Raw genomic sequence first — 18,284 nt, 5'->3', positions numbered from 1 at the left:
CCTTGGTGCTGGTGGTGGTTTTACACATTTACATCTAATTGTGGTTTGGTGTACATATTCAGTCTTTTATTTTCAATGCCTCAATTTCCTTTTATTATATTTTTTGGCTAATTAGTTTAATTTTATTAATTAATTTATTTGTGTCTTATTTTTTATTATATTTTATTTTCATGATAATGTTCTTTAATGTACTTATAGATAATATATATATAATTAGTATAAATAATTTCTTTAATACATTTTATTATATATTTTATGTTTTACATATTATTTTATCATTCCATGACAGTTGTGTGTCTCTGTTTCTGTCTATTGGACATTATTTGATCATAGATGGTGCTAAGCTTCACTTTTAGCCTGCTACAGACCAGGTTTGCCCGGCAGCATAAGTTACCATGGTTACTTGGCTGGCATTCACATTAGCCACCTTGGTGGAACAGGGCTGAGGCTCAGATTGATGGAACGGAAACCTGAGCCACAGTTCTGGTTTAGCCATGGTTGAGGCTTAGCCGGAGTCATAGTTTCCATGGTTACTGAGTTGGGGCTAATCTCAGCCTCTTTGATGGAACCGAACTCTCACTCATATTAGCCAGACTTGGCCATTTAAGCTTGGCTTTGCCTTTAGCCTGCTTGATGGAATACCCCCCTGGGGTGCTTGTTAAGTTACCTGGGTGTTGTTACAGTCTCAGAGTCAATGCGCTATGTTGACGTTTCTCATCTACACCCAGATTAATTCATTTATACCAGAGATTTATTCATCAAATCGTGTGTCTTCTTACGTCAAAAGTTTATTTGTAGCCATACAGACTGGTGCATTGGCAGAAGGCGACCGGGAACAAGCCATCATCAGCTTAGTAGTTTCTCATGGCAGTTTCTTCTCCAAAGATTAAATGATAATAATATCTTTATTGGTTTTTACACCAGTAAATAATGCAAATAATTGCATTATCAGCACCCACTGTTGGTGGCTAATGAAATATGTCAAAGTGGAGCATCAGTCTACACCGTCCACGATTTGACCACAAGATGGAGCTCTGTCTTCAGTTGATGGTTGTTTGTATATTCCTTGTATGTTTTTCCTTATATTAATGTCCAGTCGTAACCAGCGTTGAGGCGCATTTTGGGATTAAAGAGATTAAAGCTCATAAGAACTAAACCAGACTAAAACTTAAGTAAGGATGCTTAAAAAAATAAAAAATAGTTCCATAAATTAATGCAAAGTGCAGTTTAAAAATTATATAAATAGAACTAAACTATCAAATCAGTATTTGGGCAGCTCATTCACAAAACAGCAGCCTGAATAGTGTGGAATATATTTTTGAACTCCTGTAATGGTAAATTCAATTTCTTTGTGTCAGCCACTAGAGATGCCCAACCTCCCCCTTCCTAACGTGAGATTGTGATGTCTGTACTCGGCTTTGCACCTAAATGCAAGATCCTCAGGTGTAAAACACACCAACGGGGGGTCGGCGCTGATACCTGCAATAGACAAAAGGGTGCGAAAACACTTCCTGGAGGGGCCGACCCCTGCAGCAGACGAAGGGATGCGAAAGGGGTGTTCCTCAGGTATAAATGTTTAGGTCTCCCCATATTTGGGGTCTTTCTTCACCTTCGCCTGTTGATTGACCTTTTCTTTGCGAAGAAAATAAAAACCTTGTCAGCCGGCAGAAGTCTCTATTTCATTCTTCACCAGCAGCAGAGAAATTTCCACAACACTCTTCACTTGTCAGTGGGAACGGTGATGCTGCATTCAAGTTATCGCCCCAATGAAAAGTTGTGGCGTGGCAGTGGAATATCTCATCACATGCACTCGACAAGTCTTCAGTTCGAGGCACAAGTGTTTTTCTAGACATGCTAACGTTGCAGAATTTCTTCCCTTTTTTTTCCAGGAACATTCATGCTGCAACTTTAGGGAGGCGCATTCCTACGAAGTCACCATCTGAGGAAGGTTTTCCATGTTGGACAGTGAGTTGACGACCTCTGAACTGGCTACTGTGTCATCTTCATGTGTTTTATCAGCATGAAAAAAAAAAAGGTTTGACGCATTTACTGTATATGGTTGGTTTGTCATCGTGCATCATATTCTCTTTCACAACAGCAACAGTTTGATTTCATATCAAACAGACACACTTCCCCTCGTGTCTGACACTTTCTGCACTCACTTGTTTTCTAGCGTAACGTTTTCTTTTTTAAATTTCACAATCTTATTTTTGGGGCGGCACAGTGGTTAGCACTGATGCCTCACAGCGAGAAGGTCGAAGGTTCGAATCCATGGGCCGACTGGTTCCTTTCTGTGTGGAGTTTGCATGTTCTCCCTGTCTGCGTGGGTTCTCTCCAGGTACTCCAGCTTCCTCCCACCGTCCAAAGACATGCTGGTTAGGTTCATTGGTGATTCTAAATTGGCCATAGGTGTGCATGTGAGTGTGAATGGTTGTCTGTCTCTCTGTGTTAGCCAGGCTTGTGAACAATTCAGAATTGAATTGAGAATGACTCCTAAATTCCAATTCAATTCTTGAATTTGAATTGAATTTGAATTGATGTCAAAAACAGGATCTAGAATTACAATTCGAATTTGAATTAAAGGAAGCAGAATTGTAATTCAATACAAATTCAAAGAAATTCATATACATAAGTGAAGTGTTTAACAATGAAGCTTTACAATATATGTCAGATATGATTTCATTACATATTCTATAAATGATATTAGTTTGAACTACTTGTACAGATTACATTAACAGGAAATGTTTCCCCCCAGCAATGAATGTTAAAAGCTCTAGTCACAGAACACATAATTAGGTTTGATTTATTGGAATTGTAATTTTGTGGAACACAATGGAATGTGACTAAATATCCCAGAATGCTTTGCTTTAACCAAGTATTTAAAATGGTTGCCAAACAATTTGAGGTGGACATTTGTTTGAAAGCTTCTTTTCTACACAATTTGATGGTCAACACCGGACTTTTTAAGTTTCAGAAGTCCCTTACAACTTCAGATTACAAACGTTTATAGATTTAACACCTGTAATAACAGCAACATGGAAAATAATAGCAGGCCTAAAAGGTCATTTGTAAATATCTTGCCATACCAGCTTCCTCTGCACCTGTTGAGAGAATCTTTAGTGTTGCAGGAAAGATATTCAGACCAGAACGGTGCAGACTCAATGATAAAACATTTGAGGAGCTATTGAGAATTAGATGCAACAGTGTTGCTCAATGAGTTTTGCATTGGAATAAATGACAACTGCATTTACAACGACTTTGTGTTATTTGATTACTTTGAAATGAAAATAACATTTTGAACAAAACTAATCAAACATTGAGGGAGTAATTTATTTCAAGAATTTGAACAAAATGTATGTAGGGTTGAGGAGTGACTAGTTATGTGTAATGACATTATGCTATTAAATTACAAAATTAATGTAATTGTATGTGAGATTCAACACATTCTTTCTGTTGTATGACTGTGTGGAATTCCAACTCCAATTCAAATTCAACTTCCTGTGGGGCGGAGTCAATTCAATTCAAATTCCAACTCATGAATTGAATGGCGGCCAATTCTGAAATTCTGAATTGTGCACAAGCCTGGTGTTAGCCCTGCAATGGACTGGAGACCTGTCCAGGGTGTACCCCGCCTCTTGCCCGATGACAGCTGGGATAGGCTCCAGCAGACCCTGCGACCCTTAACAGGAATAAGCGGTTATAGAAGAATGAATGAATCTTATCTTTGGCACATGTGGCAAAAGTCGTCTTCGATCTGGAGAAGCTGCAGGGTTCAAGAGCCACCTGCTGTTACAACTTAGTACAATGCTGTACTATGAGCCATTGTACCGTAATTTCTTTTTGATGAAAATCAAAATGACAAAAAAAGTCTGTCTAAGTCTACAAGACAGTCAAGCAAAAAGTCCATGTATAATCTGTGCACATGGGACAAAATAGAGACACCTGCATGCCCCCTCTGTTCCAAGCCAGGGACACTAGAACACATCTTGAGCAGCTGCTCCAAGGCACTAGACAAGGGCCGATATGGACAGAGACATGATCAGGTCCTCAAATCCATCAAGGACAGCCAATATCGCCAAGCCACAGCCAGGACCATTCACTTTGTCCGGGAAGGTCAGAGAGAACACCCAAAAGCTGCTCTGTTGGTTTGCTCTCCACGGCCCGAGGCTGGGCGATGACAGTTGACATAGAGAGGCGAGTAAAGATTCCACCACACATCATCACCCGGTCCACATTGAGACCTGCCATCATCCTGGTCTCCGAGGTTGTTGCTGAAGCTAACAGTGCCCTGGGAGGAGAGGATGGAGGAGGCTCAAGAGAGAAAAAGGGAGAAATGCCAGGAGCTGGTGGAGCAGTGTCGGACGAATGGGTGGAGGACCAGATGTATGACAGGGGACGTGGGCAGTCACACCCTGAGCAAGTCCTACGGTACACTGGGCATAACAGGTGCCAGTCAAAGAGACATAAGCAGAGAAAGCATCCCCTCCCCTCAAAGGCCCCCCAACTAACAACATCCTGTTCCCAGACACCACAGGACACCCTCAGAAGGCCCATGTCCATTCTCTGATGAGTCACCACAAGGCAGACCTATACAATATTAGGAAGGTGGTCATAATGTTATGCCTGATCAGCGTGTGTGTTGCGTGATACTATAAAAGGCATTTTATATATATATAGATCACAATTTCAGTTTAATTCAAGAGCTTTATTTCAAAATCACTGCACATCATTTAAATACTTGTAAGCCAATTTTCAAATAAATATTAATATTAAAATGATTCATAAATATAAATAAATAAATACATAAAAGCATTTACATTGCGCTGTGTCATTCAGCACAGTAAATATGCAGGATGCTCACCAGACAGCACAATGATGCCGCCTGGTGAAGAAACTTGACTATGTCAATACATGAAGTATTTCACTTGGTAATGTACTTGGTACATACAGTAAATACACAGTCTGTAAAACTCTTTAGCAGATGCTGCTTTTTTTTTTTTCTTATTTAGTTGCAGACACAAATAGCTGAAGTGCAGCAGATCGTACACTCGTCAAAACCGAAATATGGTTTCCTAGCTCTGGCGCTGGATGTTGAAGCTCCGGTAGCGCGGGGCCGTCTCCTGGCACATTTCCACGGGCTTGTTGTCCTGCTGCGCCGTGCTGATGTACCAGTTGGGGAAGCGGGCGGACATGAGAGTGCTGATGTTCACGCCGGTGTCGCGCTTGTAGAAGAGAAATCTCAGCATCTCGCTTTCCGAACTGATCCTCGACAGACTGTCTTTGTTCTTCACCTCCTGAGGAATGAGAAGATCGGCGTCAGATGGACAATCAATACCTTGCTGCGTAATTACAGCTTAGAAAACCAGCCACGTCATATTTCATTAGTCCTTATTTCAGCCATGTGAACTAACTAAATATAACCAAAGCACCATAAGGTGTGAGAGGCTTGTCAGAAGTTTACCTCCAGGTGAAGGGTCGGCGTGTCACCGTCCACGTGGCAGGACAGGTAGAGGTCTGTGCCACGGATGCCCAGGGCCACGGGCCTGGCCTCAGCGCTGGGTGCAGGGTTCACGTAGGTCGACATGTTCAGTTGAACTGATGAGTGAGAAGAACATACAGATTCATTTTAATGACATGTTTCTGTACATTTTGCCAAAAAACATTAAACACTGGATGTAAATTTACTTTATGTTTTGCATTCTCATTCCCTACTACTTAAAACTAGGAGTTATTAAACAGGTTCTACAAAGGATGGAGCACTGCATAATTTAAACACCAGTCGCTTCAATTAAAATATCAAGCCAGCAGCTCGCAGGTGAGCGAACTCCTCAGATCACACCGTTACCTTTGCGGTTGTCACTGCCTCCCTGCAGCATCACTGCGTGGAGCTCCATGCTGTTCTGCACCAAGCTCCTCTTCTGGCTGTCGGTCACGGTGCACTGGTGCTCGCCTGTCCTGCTGAACTGAGCCGGTGCAGCTGCTTCTCTCTCGAAGACAATTTGCTCTGAGAGAAAGGAAAAAATTGAAAGAACGCCAGGTTAGCGATGCCGTTTCAATCAAAGGCTTTTCATTCATTCACACCATTAACAAGAGGGCTCAGCAGTGTCTCGAGTCTTGTGTGGTTACCTTCCACGATGCTCTCCAGCATGATGCTGAGCAGGTTTTCATCTCTGAAGTCGGTGCCCATCACTGACTCCGACCTGCTGGCCTTCAGCCTCTCCATGGCGATGATGAGGTTGACGACGTGCCTCATCTTGAGTGGATGATGGGAAATCTCCAAGTCCAGTCCTTTGGGCATCTGGAGGCTCCACATGTTGCTCACGTTGCATGTCATCTCTGATTCCATTTTTTTTTTTTTGAGTAAAGAAAGATCTGGGGGAAGACAGGAAGCCACCTTCAGTGTCAAATCATCATGAAATGTTCGAAATACAGCTACATTTAAAAGTTGACTTCTAGCTTTCTCTTAGCATCTCACGGTAGCTCAACAACTGGACCATTACGTCTAGAAAAGCAATGTTAAAGAAGCTGTTGTATCAAAGTGTCTCTCAGCGAAGATTAAACCTGCTTCAGAGACAAAGCAAACATGGCAAGAAGAGTCCATTTACCTGTCGACGCTTGTAGATCAGAAGCTGTATTAGTGTGCTGTTAGCAGTTGTCCTGTCAGTGTTGTTCTGCCTGCCTGTGCCTCCCAGCCAAGGTTTTATACTCTCCTCCCGCATGAGCCAAGGGAATTTCTTTACGCGTCGCAGACAGGAAGTGAAACTGTCTTTACAGCTCCACTGACTGTGATGAGGTGTGATGATGAAATTGTGTACTTGCACGCTGCTGCGCTTCGCGGCTCAGGTGTAATATGTGATTGCGACACACGTGCAAGGAGGGGCATCGAGGTCAGTAGTAAATGATTTTGTGTACACTGCAGCAAGCCAGTCCAGTTTTAATGTTAACATATGTCCTCTAAAATACGTTTAAAGAAGAAATATTTTATTGGAACATCATATGAAATGTTTATTTTCACTTTCAGGTTAAATGGATGTGAAAAATATTTTAAAAATCCACTTAGTTGTAGCACTTGCTAGTCACAGAGTGTTTCATCACCTCGGCTGAATCTGATATTTCTTCACTTCCTTGTTGATGGGGCGAGTTGTCTGGCTGGTAGGAACTTGCTTTGAGAAAACCGCATAGCTACTGTATGTGAGAGGGAAGGGCTGCCATTGTTTATGAGACTTGCACGATTCACGTGGTGCGCTGGAGATTAAAAGAACACAATTAATAAATCAAACTCAATTTTTTATGTTTTGTGTACACACATTTTTCTAAGTTGTGTTTCTATTCTTTTCACGGATTAAAAAAGAAGAACCTGCAGCAAACAGCTCTGTGATTTCAGCAAATTAACATCTATAATGAACTTGTTAGAAATTAAGTATGGGAACTAGACGACACCCTTTATCATTGTATTTCCCATGCTTACCCATAAAAATGTGTCCTAACCCCCTCTATCTCTCTCTGTTCGTCTCAGCTGTCAACCCCCACCCTCTCAAACTCTCTCTTCTTCATTTTCCACCTTCCCTTACAGGAAGCAGGGGACAAGGATCCACAGCCTCCTGAGATGTGACCCCCGAGTCTCAATCCCTGGGTTCCTCTACCATCATCTGTCTGCAATTTCCTCCTCCTTCATATCTTCCTTTCGACCCTTTTCATAATTTTCATCCCATCCTCTTGAGCCCTTTTCATCCCACCCCCATGACCCCCTTTCATCCCATCCCCTCAACCCCCTTTCATCCCATCCCCTCAACCCCTTTTCATCCCATACCCTCGACCCCTCTTCATTCCATCCCCTCGACCCATTTTCAAACCTTTTGATCCCATCCCCTCACCCATTTTCATCCCAAACCCTCAAACCCTTTTCATCCCATCCCCTCGACCCCTCTTCATTCCATCCCCTCGACTCATCCCTTTTGATCCCATCCCCTCACCCATTTTCATCCCAAACCCTCGAACCCTTTTCATCCCATCCCCTCACCCATTTTCATCCCAACTCCTCTGCCCCTTTTCATCCCATTCCCTTGACCTCTTTTTACCCCATACCCTCTGCCCCTTTTCATCCCATCCCCTCATCCATTTTCATCCCAACTCCTCTGCCCCTTTTCATCCCATTCCCTTGACCTCTTTTTACCCCATACCCTCTGCCCCTTTTCATCCCATTACCTTGACCTCTTTTCATCCCTTATCCTTCGACCCTTTTTCATCCCATACCCTTCAACCCCCTTTCATCCCATACTCTTCGACCCTTCTCATCCCTCCATCCATTTCTCTCACGACCTGTCTACCAATAAACTTATTTGCATCATTGTTAGTAAAATGTTGGTGTAACAGGGTCATACACGACTTTCTTTCATTAATGTCAGAAAGTCTGCCGTTAAAAACATCTTAAAGCCGCTATTTTGTGAATTTAATGACATAACTAGTGGACAACATTATTCTTTCCTCATTATTTTATACGCCGTACACCAGATATTTGATGACATGGAGTGCTGCTTAAAAGTATTTCAGCGTAAAAATAACTCAAAACATCAACAGATTTTTCCTGAAAGAGTCCTGAAAGAAGACAAAGAGAACCCAATGAAAAAAATAAATAAAAATGAAGGAGAAATATTAGGTTTGTTTATTCAAGAAAATTAAGCATTTGCAGAAGTAGGTGAACTTTTTTGTTTTGTTTTGTGCCAAACGGATGTAATATTGGCTCACTCTCCTGAATAAACAAATACCAAAAGCAGTCGATCTAAACTGCAGAACAAAAGATAATTTCCGAGGTGTGTTGCAAGGCTTGGCCAAATGCAGAAGACAGGTTTGATGAGCGCTGTTGTACTTGACTCTCGTCATCTCTGTAGTACACATCTAATCTTGCATCACTGGAATTCCTTTTGTTTCATTTTTTGGAACAACACAATGACAAAAAATGTCAAGTTTGCAGAATTTCTCTTTTGCTACACAGTGAAAAGTCTGGGCGGGAAATTCTTTATTTTTACACACTGTTGAAAAGAAATCAGAACGGTTCAAGAAAAAAAAAAATAATACACTAAAGAAACATGTGTCGTGTACCTGTTATCTAAGGTTGGTGACGCCCAGCGGGATCCTCTGTGATGATGAAATACTGTACTTACTGCACTCCCACCCCACCCCCTCGGCTCAGGTGTAATGTGAGGGCGTGACACACACAGGGAGGTGCGCTTATGTCAATAAGGAATCAGATTTGGCGTGTGGAGTAATAAATAATTGTTTTTCATGACATCGTTCTAGTTTCAAGTTTTATCACCATTAACTGATTCATGGTCACTAATGACTAGCTCTCACTACCCTTTTGGTTGGAGGTTTTAGTTCACTCAGGGAACACGCAAAACACTTTATGAGAGAGGATGTGGTTCAACTTGATACTAAACAGATACTCTCTCAAGGAATTACACAACTAGAGTCCACATGTTGAAAAATAAAGACTCCAGCAGCACATGTAGTAAATGGAATGGTAATAAAGAAATTATGCAGTTTATGTATGTAATGTGTTTATATCACGTATTTTATTTCTTTTTATATAATTTTGATTTAATCGATTACTTTTATGCATCCTGTTTTTATTGTTTTTATTGTGTGTCTTATCTGTATTCACCTCTCTTTCACCTCACCTAACGCATCCCTGGCTGGTATATATATACACCGATCAGCCGTAACATTATGACCACCTTCCTAATATTGCGTAGGTCTCTCTTCTGCCTCTAAAACAGTTGTGACTCATCAGAGAATGGACATGGGCCTTCTGAGGGTGTCCTGTGGTGTCTGGAGACAGGATGTTGTTAGTGGGGGGGCCTTTGAGGGGAGGGGCCTCAGTAGATCATCCCACAGATACTTGATCAGTTTGGGATCTAGTGAATTTGGAGGCCAGGCCAACACCTTGTGCTGTTCTTCATGTTTTTATTTTTTTTAGTTGTTCCTAAAGCGTTTTTGTGTGTGTGTCTGTGTCAGGCTGCATCCTGCTGGGGATGGCCACTGCCATCAAGGAGTGTCATTGCTATGGGGTGGGGGTGCCTGGTCTGGTCTAGATGGGTGCTACATGTCTAAGTAACATCCTCACCAACGAATGCCAGGTCCAAAAGTTTCCCAGCAGAACAATGAATTGTCACAAGATGGTTTAAATGTTATTCACTTTTCCTGTCAGTGTTTTTAATGTTATGGCTGATCAGTGTATGGACATGATGTTTCCATTTATTTTTTTACTTCATACTAGGGGTTGAATTTTTTAAAGTTGACTAATATGTGGTGAAAGTCAAGTCGACGCCAACTAGTCTCTGATTATGCCACCAATAAAAACACAGTAGAATGTAATAAAAACTATTTTATATTATATTATGCATATTGTTGCGTCTCACACAAAAGAAGCTACGGAGGCTTTTCTGCAAGTTTACTGAAGCTTGAACACAAACTGCTGAAGGCCGTAGCCCATGGCAGCACCACAAATACCGTCAGTCTGACACTTCTAATATGAGGCTCTTGCTCGCCAAAAAAAAAAAGCAAAAAAGCTGCAGATATGTATAGCCTGTATAAAAACAGGCAGCAACTCAGCACTGTCAATAGCATTTAATAGTACTCCACAACAGAAGTCTTCTCCGTGTATAACTTTATCAAATAGTTGATGTGCAGCCTCCTTCTCTCTGTTACCACAGGACGTTTGGTGAAGATGTTAACTGACTGCTGTCCAGAGGATTTGGACCGTTCCTCTGCTAGCTTTAGCATTAGCCTTTTCAGATGCATTCCAGTAGTACTTTAGTTGTATTTCAAGACTGACATGTCCCGGTAGTATGGGCTTCATCTTTAGTGAAGTATTTCCACACACTTGATGAACCACTGCAATGACTCACTGGACTCCTCATCTGTCTTCTAGGAAGCGTCCATGTTGTTATTGTCACATGATCAGAGAGTAGTCGACACGATGCTTAAAGCGTCATGGCGGTACAACTCTGCTTCATACATTATTTAAATTGGCATTAAGGGGTTAATGATGGATTATTGGTTTATTTTTTTGTCTTAGCTGATGAGTTATTCTCCAGATATGAATCACTGCCGTACCTTGACAAGCCTATTGGCTCTCATGGTGCTTTCTTTGACAAGGCGAGGCTCACGTGTTAGTTGTAAACCAGCGATGTCCTTATTAAGTTGATTAAAATACCGACAACAGTGTGCAAATCGATTTATTTATCAGTTTATTCTCAATTTCCCCACGGCATAAGTTCATTTCAGTCCAAGCTTAAATAAAAGTGAATGAAATAATTGAATGAATGCGTAATGGAATAAAGAAAGAAGACATAAAGAAAAACAACAAAGTTAAGACAAGCACAATACCAATACCAACCAGAAACTCTCAAACCAAGGCTGGAAAATTACAGTTGGCCTCGGTTTTCTTTTCATCAGTTCAAACAAAAGCAGCGGAAATGATTCATTTGTTTTGAGCAATTACATTTGTGTGCGTGCGCGTGTGTGTGTGTGTGTGTGTGTGTGTGTGTAAGTGCAGGTTAAGCAGAAAGGGTGTGATAGGTTGTTTTCCGGCCGTTACATAAATCACTCTCTAATTGTTGATGACTACTCTTTAACTTCCTGTGGTGAGGAAGGAGGAAAATAACACGGCACTGAAATTTAAAAAACTATGAAGTTGTGTTGTCACCATTCACAATTTTGTACTTTTACCGCTGGGACAAAGGTCCAGCTCAACACTGCTAATACATTAAGGTAAACATGTCCTCTGACGGGACAAGCTGTACCCAGCAGAGCCAGATAAAGTCAAACTGTTGTAACTGTTGTCACGATATCTTCTTAAAACAGGATGGATTTAAGTCTGTTAGAGGGAAGAAAAATAAACATATATCAGTCAGGTTTCAGTTCACTTTGGAAACACACATTCTCTGACAGTGTCATGATGTAGAAGCCAGAAAAATCCAGACACATGATTTCAGACACATCACAACAACAAACCCAGAACCAACAGACAGAAAAATGGCTTCAACCCCACAGACTGTAATGCAATAGCTCCCATCCCTGTTCCCTATAGTCCAGTGGTTTTCAAAGTGGGGGCCGTGGCCCCCTGGGAGGCCTCCAGGAGTCGTTAGGGGGGCCTCAGACAATTGGAGGGAAGATAAGAAAAAAAAAATTGCAGAAAATAAAAAAATATAATCTATTATCATTATTATATTATTATATAGTGAATAAAAGTAAGAAAAAAAGATTCTAAAAGTTGATGTTTCTTTACATATTTTGTAGCATTGTCTGTGGATTTGCAAAGGGGGTCCTTTGACACATCTTGTCTTGTTTTGTAGAATGATATCGTATTGTATTTTGTCTTGTCTTCTAGTATCGTACCGTATCGTATTTTGTCTTGTTGTATCGCATCGCATCGTATTTTGTCTTGTCTTGTCTTGTTGTATCGTATCGTATTTTGTCTTGTCTTGTTTTTTCTTGTCTTGTCTCGTATTGTATTTTGTCTTGTCGTATCGTATCATATCGTATTTTGTCTTGTTTTGTCGTATTGTATCGCATCGTATCTTATTTTGTCTTGTCTTGTCTTGTCATATCGTATCGTAACGTATCGTATTTTGTCTTGTTGTATCGTATCATATTTTGTCGTATCATATTTTGTCGTATCATATCGTTTTGTTGCGTATCGTATCATATTTTGTCTTGTCTTGTTGTATCGTAGCATATCGTATCATATTTTGTCGTATCATATCTTATCATATCGTATTGTAGCGTATCGTATTGTATTTTGTCTTGTCTCGACTTTCCGTATCTGTAAGGTTGGTCGAGCGGTGAAGGCAAAAAGGAAGAGAACTTTATACTGTTCAACAGTCCAACTTATTTCATTTCCCCTTTCTGCCAGCAGTGAGCATGGTGCAATATTTACAGTGCAGGTCAGCTTGGCCAAACTGAAGAAAAACAAAAGAAAAAGAAATAAAAAGAAAATAACTGGAATCCACTTAACTAAGATACAAACAAATCTACAAGTCAAACGAGGAATCTGCACTAGGCTATGCCCCATTCAGGCTTGGGCCCCTGGCAATGGCAACCACTGTGGCCTGCTGGCTAGTCACACCTAAAATGCCCCCCAGGAGAAGCGCCATCTCCTGCTTATATAGACAGTGGCTCCGCCTACACAAGGGAAATACAATTAGTAAATCAATTAACATTTGGCAGTGATTAATTCATACTCCTGAACCTGTTTTTCCAAGTTAACAGTGAAAAAAACATTAATACATAGTTCAAAGGAGTAAATATGATCGTCAGCTGCTCAAAATCAATACTTGTACTGACATCTCCCAAAACTCCCCCTTATCCATACTACACTTGGCACATTCCCCCAGGCAGGAACCGGACCATAAATGGAATCCAAATGGGCGTGGCCTGGTTTGGCAGTACTGAGTACCAGATCAACACTGCTAATACAGTAATGTAAAGATGTCCTCTGACGGGACAAGCTGTACCCAGCAGAGCCAAATAATAAAGGCAAACTGTAACTGTGTAACACAAAATCTTCTTAAAACAGGATGGATTTAAGCCCGTTAGAAGAAGAAAAATAAATATATATCAGTCAGGTTTCAGTTCACTTTGGAAAGTTCACATAAAGGAGGAAGTGGTAACTGGATGTTACCAGTTTGTTAGTCTTCCACATTCTCTGACAGTGTCATGATGTGGAAGTACAAGCGACAAAGTCCCGATCACCTGTGGTCACAAGAGTCAATTCAGAGAAAGCCAGAAAGATCCAGGCACATGATTTCAGACACAACAAACCAGGACCAACAGACTGAAAAACGGCTTCAACCCCACAGACTGTAGTGCATTAGCTCCCATCCCTGTTCCCTAGTCCACCTGCACTTTATGCACTGATCAGGTTGTGGGGGGTGCTTTGAGGGGAGGGGCCTCTGTGGATCCATACCATACCATTTTATTCATACCATTTCTTAAATATCGTATCGTATTGTATCGTATCTTATTTTGTCTTGTATCGTATCTTTTGTCTTGTATCGTATGGTATCGTATCATATCGTGTATCATACCGTGTGTTGCATCTTATTTTGTCTCGCATCGTATCGTGTTGTATTTTTTTTTGTCTTGTCATATTGTATCATATCGTATCTTATTTTGTCTTTTATCATATCTTTTGTCTTGTATCGAATTGTATGGTATCGTATCATATCGTGTATCATATCGTGTATCACACCGCGTATCGTATCGTATCGTATCGTATCGTATCTTGTCTTGTCCTGTCATATCTTATCTTAGTAAAGTGAATGCTGTCATTGTCTGAACTTAACTTGACATTTACTTCCTGTAGCATCACACAATTGTGTCCTTCCTCTACAGTTAACAGTTTTTTCCTAATCAACTCTACATCCGTCTCTGTGTAGAGTTGGTTACGCCACGGTAACACATTCGGGATCCTATTGAAATCAGTGTTGGCTCACTGAACAGGATTTGTAGGGCAGTGGTTCTCTGGTACATCCTCCTCTGAGCTCTTTGGTTGTGGTGGGTGTAATTAATAACGCTCTCCCATTCATCTATCTTGTAGCAACAGGTTTCTCCATTGTATTCGCCCTAGTTTGAGACAATGGTTTAATCCATAGGTGACAACTTGTAAAACTGGTTTTTCAAACAAAATTCCCAGTGATGACAGGAGAAGCTGCTTTGGGATTTTTCATGTTCGAAATTTAAACCACTTCCCAATACGCCCATTTTCACTTCCTTGTCAGGGCTTGACTCATATTTTTGTCTCTGCATAAAGTGCCCATTTCATCATCATCGTCATGTTTATGTTACGGTGTCTAAGAATCAAAGGCTGTCTAAGTATTACTGTCTTTCAGGTGAATTACATGCACCGACAAGGAAAGAGGACGGAAAAATGCATTATTATTTAGCACGGAGAAGACGGGAAAATATGTCTGAAAATACAGCGTTTGTCATGAACAGCTTGACACATTTTACATTAGTTAGAGAAAGTTGGATCCATTTATTCGGGAGAGTCAGAATATTTTCTCTTTCCAGTTTAGTTTATTGTTTTGTCTTGTTGTTTCCATCATATCATACCAACGTAAATTAAAAGTGGTTACGGCTTCTTAGACGGTTTCTTAGAAACCATAGCCACTAAAGGTTGTTTGCCTCAGCTGAGCCAAGCTGTCTGCCCAGACTTGTATAAATACATGCAGAACATGAAGATGTCACTGTGAGTCGTAGAGCATACAGTTTGAGTCAGTTCAGTGGAACTCAAGTAAACCTTCAAAGAGGGTTGAGACGCCGCCGTAATAGAGTTCACAAGAATGTCTACATTTCTGATTTACACACAGGCCCTGAAAGTAGACAAAGAGACCCCAATCTAACAAATGAAACTGAAATATTGTGCTATTGTGTCAGTTTATTCAAGAAAATGAACCATATGTCATTAAATAAAACTCAACTCAACAGGAGTAACATCCCAGACGACTTGACGGAGAACAAAGGGAAAGGCAGACACAGGTGAAACTCATGGGGGCGGAGAACACAAGGAGAAACCAATCCAACAGTCAAAGCGTGGAAAAACACTGGAAGTAAAACAAGACAAGAAACACCAGGGAAGAACTTCACAAAAAACTATATTGTGACAATATGGACTTATCTGTGAATCATAAAAGTAAGTTATTTCCAGTATCTGCTGTGACCTCCTTCTTCAGCAATTAAACATTAACTGCTGATCAGTCGTCTACAGCAGCTTGGAGGGATTTTAGCCCATTCCTCAGAACAGAATCACTTCAGTTCTGAGATGTTGGTGGGTTTCCTCACATGAACTGCTTGCTTCAGGTCCTTTCACAATATTTCTATTAGATTAAGGTCAGGACTTTGACTTGGCCGTTCCTAAACATTCATCTTGTTCTTCTTTAACCCTCCTTTTGTAGAACCACTTGTGTTCTTGGGCTTGCTGTCTTGATGCATGACCCAGTTTCTCTTCAGCCCATGAACAAATGTCCTGACATTTTCTTTTAGAATTCACTGGTAGAATTCAGAATTCATTGGTCCTTCAATGACGTTCAAGCCGTCCTGGTCCAGATGCAGCAAAACAGGCCCAAAGAAGGACATTAGCAACCCCATGTTTCATGGAGGGATGAGGTTCTGAGTGTTGTTTCATCTCCAAACACGACACCTCCTCATTTAAACTACTAAACATCTTCTCAATAGTCTTCGGTCTTGTCCACATGATGTTAAGTAAATAGCAAATGGGCAGAAATGTTCTTTTTGGATTCATGAACATTAACATTAGCCAAAGTGAGAGAGGCCTTTAGCTGCTTAGAAGTTCCCCTGGGTTCCTTTGGGACCTCTCAGACTGTTATGGAGTGATCTTTGTTGTTGGACCACTGCTGTGGAGGGTAAGAGTCATCTTAAATCTCCTCCATTTGTTTTTAATCTGTCTGAATATTAATTTGTTGATTCCAAACTCTTTAGAGATGGTTTTGTAACCTTCTCCAATTTCCATCTCCTGGTGAGCAACAGCAACTCTATTTCTGAGCTCCCCAGACAGCTCCTTTATCCGTTGCCATCATACACTTCAAGTGTTGTGAAGGTCAGACCGAGACAAATCTCAGATTGTTTTAATCAAACCGAGGAAATGAACAACACCCGAGTCTTATTACATTAATCGGAAACACTCCTGAACAGATGGACTCTAATTTGGCCTTGAAATGAACTCCTAATCCTAGAGGTGCGCCTCACAGATATGTAATACTGGGTCATTTTCCTGAATAAACAAAGTACTGTATATGTATATATAGTTTCTGCGCCCTTCAGAATTTTCTACATTTCAGCTGGATGCGGCAAACTATCCTTTCATAGTATAAATTATCTTCTAAACTCTCACATGCTCTTTGCACACATCCGTCTACGTTTCATCAACGTGAAGGTTTCTCGCCTACATTTACACCAATAAGCTAAACAGGACGTGGGCAACACAGTGGCGTGGTGCTTAGCACTGATGCCTCACAGCAAGAAGGTTCTGGGTTCTAATCCATGGGCCGACTGGTTCCTTTCTGTGTGGAGTTTGCATGTTCTCCCTGTGTCTGCGTGGGTTCTCTCCAGGTTCTCCAGCTTCCTCCCACCGTCCAAAGACATGCTGGTTAGGTTCATTGGTGAATCTAAATTGGCCGTAGGTGTGAGTGTGAATGGTTGTCTGTCTCTCTGTGTTAGCCCTGTGATAGACTGGAGACCTGTCCAGGGTGGACCCCACCTCTCGCCCCAATGACAGCTGGGATAGGCTCCAGCCCCTCCTTCACAGGACAAGCAGTTACAGAAAACGAATGAATGAATAAACAGGACGTACAAACAGTTCCCTCTCATTAACATATCTCTGATAAACAACAGTAACACATCATCTCTGCATTTTGTTCTAAGAGTTTGAGTTTTAATGTAGTTTTTCCCTGTAGTCCTGTAGTTTACTGTAGAGTTGGTTATTTTGCGAACCAGGCTAGGAATTATTACGAATTATAAGTCCTGTAAAACTTAAAAATGACAGGTTGAAAACATCATTTATTCCCAGGGCTGGTGCCCGAATACAGTTTTGATAAAGCCTACGGTACAATATAGATATGCACCGATCAGGCATAACATTATGACCACCTTCCTAATAATATGTAGGTCTCTCTTGTGCTTCCAAAACACTTGGGGCTCAGCAGAGAATGGACATGGGCCTTCTGAGGGTGTCCTGTGGTGTCTGGCAACAGAATCTTGTTCGTGGGGGGGGGGGGGGGGGGGGGGTCTTTGAGGGGAGGGGCCTCTGTGGATCAACTCACAGATTCTTGATCAGTTTGGGATCTAGTGAATTTGGAGGCCAGGTCAACACCTTGTGCTGTTCTTCATATTTTTTCGAGTTGTTCCTAATGGGGCTATGGGGTGGGGGTGCCTGGTCTGGTCTAGGTGGGTGCTACATGTCTAAGTAACATCCACATTAATGAATGCCAGGTCCAGAAGTTTCCCAGCAGAACACTGAATTGTCACAAGACGGCCGTAATGTTGTGGCTGACCGGTGTATGTTCAGAAGAAACTGGGACAGCCACAAAGCTCCATAGAGAAATATATCTCAGGTTTATTAATAACTTTCTTCATCTTCAAAACTCATTAAGACAGAAATTATAAAACAGTATTTACATCTTGTTTCTCTTGTTTAAGTTAAACTCATGCCAGAGAGAATGAAGAACAAACTGCTTATTTTTCCCCAAACTCCATTCGCTCTG

General features: G+C 41.2%; 1 protein-coding gene across 1 annotated transcript; it reads right to left on the bottom strand.

Annotated features, from left to right (window-relative positions):
• Nucleotides 1–4,873: 4,873 nt before the first annotated feature.
• LOC311493481 (interleukin-1 beta-like) lies at nucleotides 4,874–6,465 on the bottom strand. The gene is made up of 4 exons (XM_084552168.1): nucleotides 6,127–6,465; nucleotides 5,846–6,004; nucleotides 5,462–5,595; nucleotides 4,874–5,294 (listed from the first exon to the last, which is right to left on the bottom strand). Exons 1-4 carry the CDS (start codon nucleotides 6,344–6,346, stop codon nucleotides 5,073–5,075), a joined length of 735 nt encoding a protein of 244 aa, XP_084408294.1. The 5' UTR covers nucleotides 6,347–6,465; the 3' UTR covers nucleotides 4,874–5,072.
• Nucleotides 6,466–18,284: the final 11,819 nt, after the last annotated feature.

This window comes from Chelon labrosus (genome assembly GCF_963514085.1).
Source record: "Chelon labrosus genome assembly, chromosome: 9".
Taxonomy (NCBI): domain Eukaryota; kingdom Metazoa; phylum Chordata; class Actinopteri; order Mugiliformes; family Mugilidae; genus Chelon; species Chelon labrosus.
Note: the sequence above shows the minus strand (reverse complement) of the source record. Positions and strands in the feature narration are given on the sequence as shown.

Excerpts from the sequence above, each read along its gene's own strand:
- LOC311493481 (XM_084552168.1), bottom strand. The coding sequence starts at position 6,346 with ATGGAATCAGAGATGACATGCAACGTGAGCAACATGTGGAGCCTCCAG. Across the intron at positions 6,005-6,126 it reads GCTGGAGAGCATCGTGGAAG|AGCAAATTGTCTTCGAGAGA; the intron begins GTAACCACACAA and ends CCTTTCTCTCAG. Across the intron at positions 5,596-5,845 it reads AGGCAGTGACAACCGCAAAG|TTCAACTGAACATGTCGACC; the intron begins GTAACGGTGTGA and ends CTCACTCATCAG.